At 41.2% G+C, this 8652-nt stretch overlaps 1 protein-coding gene across 1 annotated transcript in view; it reads right to left on the bottom strand.

The window, feature by feature from the left end:
- Positions 1–3229, bottom strand: part of PGBD5 (piggyBac transposable element derived 5) — a 41887-nt gene extending 38658 nt beyond the window's left edge. Inside the window, exon 1 of the mRNA XM_026844355.1 lies at positions 2781–3229. Within this exon, the coding sequence (XP_026700156.1) occupies positions 2781–3194 (414 nt within the window). The 5' untranslated portion in view covers positions 3195–3229. The remainder of the gene's footprint in view (positions 1–2780) is intronic.
- Positions 3230–8652: the final 5423 nt, after the last annotated feature.

Below are 8652 nucleotides of genomic sequence, written 5' to 3'. Positions count from 1 at the left end.
GGTGTTGGGGGGTGTTACACATGGGGAAAAAAACCATACAAATATTTTTTGAGACAGAAATTCCACTTAAATAATCTTTTCTATCTCTCCTAAATAAAAATATAAAACCTGTAGAATTAACTGTGAAGGCAGATGTTGCACTGCCTACCTGACACAGACTGCCTGCTCTGTTCATAGGGGTGAGTTAAACATGGCATCTCCCTAACCTGTGTTCTGTGAGTCCACACTGCCAGAGGAAGAAAGTCAGCAATGTCTACCTACAAGCCCAGACAGCCTTGCTGCATTCAGCAGCAAGGAGCCCAAGTCATTCCTCTGCTTCATGGCACATAGCCTAAGGCCTGAGCATAGACTGTGGCTCAGGCACAAACCATCCTGATACTGTAAGTCTTATGTTTAAGATACAGGTGTACCTTAAACAACAAATCCATTTTGAGTTTGGGATTCTAGGTATCACTGATTACAGAAACTTGGGCTCCTCTCCCCAAAACAATTTCAAAGGCAGTATATCCAAAAGCACATCTGAATGGGTCTTTACCCCTGTCTTTTCCTTCTGTTTCTGTGCAACTGGGCTATTAATTTTAATTATTTCTATTATTTCTCACTGGACCTGACATTCTGAGTCTGATGTTTACTGCAGTCTGCTAATCTGCACTCAAGGCTATTTCCAGAGAGAGGTCTTTCCTGTTGCTTTGAGCAGATGGGTCCATGTCTCTTGAGATAGGTAGTGTGCAGCCCTGCCTGATGGCACCCAGGAGGGCGTAAGGCACAAGAGTTCTTTTGGGAGGAGGTCTGGAACATCCCCCAGTAGGCTACTGGCACTACACTAGAGTATTTTTAACAACAGATCAAATATTTTTTCTCTCTCTCACAGTTATTTTTGAAGCTGTATTTTAGTGCTTTTTGTTTCGCTCAATACCACTGAAATATGCTGTATAGACATCACTGACGTAAACACTGACAAGGGAACAGAGAAGTGGAGGGGGAAGCAAAAGAACTGGGCTGTCACTTCTTACCTCTTTTTTTTTTTAAAGCAGCATCTCCTTACCAAGCCCAGCACAAGTATACATTCTGCTTGTGGAGATTTAGATGTTCTGCCACTGCAAATAGGATGCTATGATTTTGTCAGTTCAGTTCTCAAACCTTGCTAGGGAGGGGGAAGGGAGAAGGGCTATACATGCAAATCAAATTTTATCCTTTAATGGATTTGTACTCACAGCATGTCCCACAGCACACCATTATAAGCTTTACATTAGGCACAGTGATCACATTTCTGAAGCCTTTATCTTCTGCCCATTGAAGTCAGTGGCCATAAGGATTAGATTTCATATCTTAATGAGAGCTCGGTCCCAACAATACCATGTGTCTCACTGCCTGTTTTGTCTTGATGGAAATGCACCTTGCTAGCATGGCTCAGTGGGACACTCCTCTCTCCTCCCTTCTCCCATCTCCACTGTAACAGCTTTTTAAACAGCTGTGTTGTCCTAAATTATACAGGTATGATTTTTATTGTCTATAAAATAGAAAAAACGGTAATCATTCCCAATTTATTTTAGGCACACTTCAATGGATGTGATTCATCTATGTCTTCATTAACTTTGTGTAGTAGGCAAAAATGTGATGTTTCAGAGGGGAAAGAAGAAGAAAAAGAGGAAAATGGACACAACACCCTTTCCAAATGTCTAGGTGAAATCTTGTATTCTGAAGACACAGGGTTGATTGAAAAGTTATTTCAAGCAGTAATATATTTCAAGCTTATTCCTTTTTCTTTCCAGCCTTCTGAATGTGACCAGTAGCAACAGCTCCAAAATGAGATCATTTATAGCAGAACAAAGCTTAAAAAGTGTATGATAAATATTAAGAAATTATTTCTTTGCACTTTTAAAAAAAAATTAAAATTGTTCAACTGTACAGCTGTAGTCAGACAACCACCAACTACATAAGTTTGTTTAGTTCCTTACACCATCTACTCAGTCTGTGGAGCGGTCTCCCTACAGAATTGCATTCTGCTCTACCCCTAGTTGTATCTGGAAATGAAAATTCATTAGAGTCCTGTTTACTTTTATTCCTGGTAGTCTAGAAGTATTTCCAGTTCAATGGCACTTTGGTTGCCAATCCACACATCAATAAATTTTTCCATAGAAGCATCACCCATCATTAAAAACCAGGACTGGCACAAGGCACAGGCAGTGCTGCTGATGGCAGCTGACAACCGCAGTGAACAAAAGCACCTGTCCCCCTGCTTATTTCCCCTCGCCCAGTCAGGGGGAGGTAGCTGTGCTGCTGGACCATATGGCAAATGCCTACTGCTAGGGCCAGGGCTGGTCATTCCTAGCAATTTCAGCTCCTGCATCTAACCCTCAGCCTGTAGTAGGAGCAGCTACAGGTTTTCACTCCAGCCCAGCTGCACCAGCTCTGCCCTTTCCACTCTCCCTCACGGGAGCAGCCTGTAACCTCCCATCCTCAGGATGGAACAACCTAGTGGTATCAACCTCACTGAGAAGCCTCCAGGCTTGTTTAGAGCATTGAGTCCCAGCTCAGACAGCATCATTCCTATTGAAATATGCTAGGTACCTGCACTGCAGAGACCTCAAGACACTGCTGAGCACTTGCATAGGAAAGTGCTACTTTCTTTCATGTGTTGTGGAGGCACTGCACCATGGCTTCACGCTGTGAAGCCCCACCTCTTTCTTCAGGCAACTGTGCTCTGCACTTGTCATAGAGAGATGACTTGGCCTCCAGCATGTAGGTTAGATGTTCCCTGCCAACGGGTTAACTCTCACCTGGGCTTGTGAAGGTCTAAAAGCAGAGTCAAAGCCGTTCTGTAGAGAGTCCAGAAAAGGCTGGATTTTGTAGAGGCCATGTGTCGTCTGGCTCGAGCGGAAGGCCACAATGTGGAAATACTTCAGGATCTTCTCAAACCGTGACTGTGTCATGATAAGTGCAATGCTCTTGTTGCTGTAGAAGCCGCTGCTCCAGATGCTGAGAACAGACTCACAGTGGTGGATGCTGGTTGATATCATGTAGCCTAAGAAGGCTTTCATTTCCGTCAGGGTGACGTCAATCCAGGCTTCATCACTACCAAACCTCTCCTGGTACTTCTTGGCATACATGTTGGTCTGGACAACCATATTCTTTAGTACGTTGTCAGGGACAAAGAGTTGAAAAAAGTCCATGGCACTGGCAGTCAGGGGCATTTTTCGTGTTGGACCTAGAACAAAAGCAAGAAGGGAAGATAAACTCACTCCTGATCAGCACCAGGCATGTCCAACACCAGCAATCTAAAGCAGGAAAACAAGGCCAAAGTGATGGCATGACAGCTAATTCCTCTGAGAACATACTCACTGTCTGACAGATCTTGTCAGGAAACTTCCCCCCCGTATTCTGTGTCTTCCTCCTACATGATACAAATACAACACACTCCAAATAGTTTCTTCCTCTGCTTTGCACACTATTTGTAGCATGCAGGTCTGTCAGGCAGCATGAATTTAATTTCTCCACTTATACAGCATCTGTACCTTTTACCCTCAGCAACTGTTTTGGCTTTTTTCTGGATAGTCTTTTAATTGTCCATATGCATGTTAAAGCAGTGCCTCCCTCAAAACAGCCCAGAAGGATGGTGTCCGAGCCCTCCAAAGAGAGTGTGCTGCTCCCATCCCAGCTGATATGATTCCTGGGCACTAGAACCTGACCCTACCTTTTCTTTTGCACCTCCAATTCCTGCTCAGTTTGTTATCATTAGTAGTGTGACTTTCAAATCTGCAGCTGCTCCACACACTGAGCCATGCAGATCACGTCTATGCACTTTTCAATTCTGTGTCTCTGACACCACATTGGAGCCTTATCCTGCATTCTGACATCCCCAAAAGAGCGTGTTACTGGAACAAGCCAAAGACACCATGTGGTTAGTGTTGCTGTCCCATGTCACAGGGAATATTTTTAGCATTACAATGCATACATTGGTCTTCTTCCTCCCATAACATAGTAAGCCTTGCAGTCCCATGCTGTCATTACTCTAGCTTTTCACTTATCTTGCACCTTCTCTGCCAGTTTCCATATGAAGAGAGGGAAAAAAAAAAAAAGGAGGCTCTAAGGGTTGGCAGCACTGTATCAATGTAACAAGGTTATCCAGTCAGACACCAGATTACATTAAGCCGAATTAGGGACATCAAGCCTGCAATACCAGGGACGTAGATACTAGTCCTCTCTCCTCTAATCCCTTCCATAAGCTAATTAAACTCAATTTTAAAAGTAGTGTTTTTCATGCTCCCATCCATGCCAGTGCTTTTAGTCATCAGGTAAGGACTGTGGAGACAGTAATTCTCTACTCTCTTACAGAAGCAGTGAAAATCAATACACATGAGAGTGGCACCACCAACAAACCCAATGAACAGTGCTTAAGAGCAGTTCAACATCCCTGTGCAAAAGGTAGTTTGGGGTTATAATCATGACACTAAGAGCTGGATCCAATAACTACTGTACCTTAGTTTAACAGCCTTCAGTCTTGGGACTGTCTGAAAAACACTCTTCCTGATCAAAAGCTGAAGGCACACAGCTTCTCATTTGTAGTTCTGCCTAATAAGTGTGAGTCTTCCTTACACTATGTGGTTGCCTGGATTTCACTATTGGCTCTCCCAGCTGAATCAGAGCACAAGATTCGCCATTCTACAATCTGGCTCCTCAAAGGTCCACTTCTGTGTTGGTCAGGCCCCATTCTCCAGTACCCCCGTATTTTAGCTCACATCCTTAGTTACAGCAACAACTATAGCTTGCAGAAATTTTGCATGAAGCAGTACTATAAGGAACTACACAAATACTGTGGTTGGACTGTCTCTTAAACCTTAATATTTGGGTGCACTCTGGTGAACTCAAGCTATTAGAAGGACAGCAAAAATAGCACCAAGACACTGAAACAGTGAACCTTCAGATTGCAAAGAATGGCAAAAAAGAAAACAATTCAAGTGGATTCCCCCCAGCCCCCCCTTGAGTGCAGTGAGGAAACATATATTTAAAGAAACACATATTTAAAGATTACTTTCCAATTTTAATTTGTGAGATTGAGAAACTGGAAGTGAAACAGTTCCATTGAAAGCACATTCCTCTATATAGCAAGACCAGAGTAAAGAGCCCCACACAAACCACGTTCTGGTAAGGACGAAGCAAAAAATTTCAGCTTAAATTATAAAAGGTTCTCACCATCAAGTGAAAACTGTGGGACTAGAATAGATATACTTAACCTTAACTGCTATTGCAAAAATAAAACCTCTTGATAAAGAGTTCTCTTCTTTTGATCAGGAGATTTGTATTCTGCTAGCACCTGATAGACTGTTATAGCTGACATAAAAATGCTCTACAAATGATCCTGTATGAATGACTTATGGTACATCACTTCCTCCTTCCCTACAACTTAATCAAGTTTCAACATTCTACGGTACATACAGCTTTCTGATAACACACTGCTCAGAGTGTATTCCTAGTTATACATGAAGTCTTGAGTAGCTATTGAATTCAACTCCAGTGCCCAGGAAACCTTCCAGGTAGAGCACAGTTAGTTTTAAAATTCTTGCCTTTAGAAGCAGAAGCTGGGAGTGGGGGTAACATTTTAAATCTTGCCTACAGCAAACAAGATGCATTTATAAAGCATTAAGTCTTATGAAGTAAAATATGTCGGTCTCGAGACAGGTGAACTTGGGCAATAGGTATGTGATGGACTCCATTTTTAAGAAGAGCAGTCAGAAGCATAAAAAGGTACTTTGATGTAATTAAATTTTCAGTAGCTGCACAACTTTACCTTGAAAAGTGATTATAGAAAACTGCCAGGTATACTGGATTACCCTTCTTACCCAGCAGTCCTGCTCCAGCCACAGAGTCTCCTATCTGCCCTCCTTCTTGAAATAAATATGCAAGACTTGTATCCCATTGGGCATGCAGAACCCACACAGCTCTAAAAAAGTGAGCTGAATCACTTTCTGACTCAAACATCAACCTAATTGTTGACTAAATATAATTCTGAAAGCCCCTGTATAATCTCATTGTCTTAAAAAACAGCCTTTATTGGCAAAGTGAGCACAATTGATTCATAATTTACTGATATGCAATAAAACAAGAGCGACATTGAATTTCTGTAGGAAGAGAACTGAATTTTTAACATGAATTGGGTTTTGCATAGTTAATGACTAGCCTAAAATAAATTATTTAAATATGACTTTCTATCTAAGTACACAAATATATCCCATCTATAAAGCCAATTGCATAAGAATCTTAAATAGTGCATTTGTACTTTTTAAGGATTTTTACATTGACTTAAATGGCACTTACCCAGAAAATACTGATATGAAGAGAGCTCAATGTTCTATACATACACTGTTTACCTTTCAAGGTTTACTCAGTCAAATAAAATAGTGGCATTGTCTAGTCTTCCATTCTCAGAATGAACATACAATCACAAATGTACGTAAAATCCAGATTTTTCTCTTTCCTTTGCCCTAAAGCGTGTGCATGGAGAAAGCATTTATTTACACAGGGTTTTTTGCTTTAAAAAACCGTCAGGATTTCCTGTATAAGCATAGAGTCAGAGCACAAAACTCTTTGAAGTTTCCAAACCTGCAGCTAGACCCACTGGTCTGTGCACACACAGGGCGGTGACAGAGCTCTACTGGGTAACCTCTGTCTGGGCAGCACACACGCCAGCACTAGCAGTCTGGGCTTGCTTTAAATGACTTTGCAGAACATGGAAAATAACAATCTTCCCCTGTTAGAATACAACGCGCACAGGCAAACTCTCCTTCTTGTTTCTCACCCTGTCTACCAGAAAAAACTTGCACGTGCAATCAGCAGCAGTCACCTTGCGAGTCATTACTACTACTAGATCCTATTTTGACCAGGTTGGTTCCATTTTCTGTTTTGCACTCCAAAGGAATGTCTTCCCCAGAGCCCTAGCTATTTAAGTTGTAAGAATAGGCTCAAAAAATCCAAAGAAGCTAAGCATGGAACGCCATTTGTGTTTCCATAGATTGTAGAGCAGAGGCTGGCACCTCGCCCTCAAGACTGCACACGTTGCAGAGTCCATTCTGGCTCACCTCAGCTCAGGGCAAACTGCAGCAGCCTTGCTGGGTCCAATGCCTAGTGAGAGAGCAGGCTGCATGCTCAACTTCTCAGCAAACATACACATTGCAGGAAAACCCAAAAAGATTTAAGAAAAATTTCACACGAAACTTGTGTGACCATCCTTCAGGCAGCCCCTGCACGTCCTCCTACAATCTCTGCTTTTCTCTCATGGATGGGTCACATTCACATTCTTCCCACCAGTCACATTCTTCCCCCGCCTCCAATCCCACCAGGGTTTTAGCCTTCCTTACTGAGCAGCACGTTAGGAAAAAAATAAGAACTCCAAGTGAATTAACTGCTTTTTCCTTACTTAACTGGTTTGCAGGACTAAGTAATTTGAGCACATTTTTAATAGGTTAATATATCCTTTTCCATTTTTCCTGTTCTGATTATCAACCTGTTATTCAGTAGCTCAGAGTTCACAGAATAAAAGATTGGAAGTTTCAAACCCTATTGTAATCTATCAGTGCTTACAACGTAACATACAAATCTTAAGGAGGTCAAAAGCATTGTCATTTTAGACAGGATAAATCAGATGCGTGAGAAAAAAAAACACAGTGGAAGAAAATTCTCCTTTGCTGTGCAAAAGACTTCAGTGCTCTCATTCAAAGTGTAACCAAGGTTCATGAAAAAATATCCCGACACGTTGACAGACCCATGTATTACCCTATGTATGCTAATCCAAGTTGCATGGTTTGGAAACAAACCTTGTACAGAGCTAATCCAGGGTTGACTTTGAAATTAATTTAACTTCATTAGCAACTGAGCAGACTGCAATACTTCTGAATCAGGCATAGGAGTGGTAGAAACATCAGTTTAAGAATTCAGAAGTCATTTTATTGTCTGTTTTGCACAAAAAATCTAACAATTTATAGACATGCATGAGGATAGCACATTTAGATGCATTATATACAGATACATACCTAAAAATAATCTATCCAGAACCTGATACTTTTTGGCAATTGGGAAGTAGTTGCTTCTCTGACATAATGGCACAGCTTTCAAAAACCAGACTGAAAAGCCAATTAATTCTGTCTTGCAAAGTCCAAGCAATTAGAGATTGTTTCATATTCCTGAGAAGTTACCTCTCCAAAAGTACACACCATGCTTTTTGAGTCTTATTTAGAAATCATCAAAAAACGCTGATGGAAGATTTCTGTCAGACAATATACACATTCATCAAAAAAATCATGATGTTTTCATGGAAAATGTCAATTGATGAAACATGACAGGCAGTTTAAACAATTTTTCATCTTTCTCAATGAGTAAAGACCAATACAAAGAGATGAAAAAATAGCAACAAAATCAAAACCAATGTTTTAATATTTCCCACGTGTGATTTTTCAGAATTTTGGTTTCACACTAAGTTCCCTCACGTAAGCTTTGGAAGCACTGGAGCTTATCCAGCTTGCCAGAAAATCAGTTTTCATATCAGCTCTATTCTTAATGGCCTGGAAGAAATGCACATCAGACAATTTTCAAGCCACAGCCAGTTTGATGGCCTTATGACAAGCCTGTCAAGACAACTTAAAGTAAGTGCATGTAACA

The sequence above is a fragment of the Athene cunicularia genome (assembly GCF_003259725.1).
Source record: "Athene cunicularia isolate RWA chromosome 3 unlocalized genomic scaffold, athCun1 chr3_part1, whole genome shotgun sequence".
In the NCBI taxonomy this organism is placed as follows: Eukaryota; Metazoa; Chordata; class Aves; order Strigiformes; family Strigidae; genus Athene; species Athene cunicularia.
Note: the sequence above shows the minus strand (reverse complement) of the source record. Positions and strands in the feature narration are given on the sequence as shown.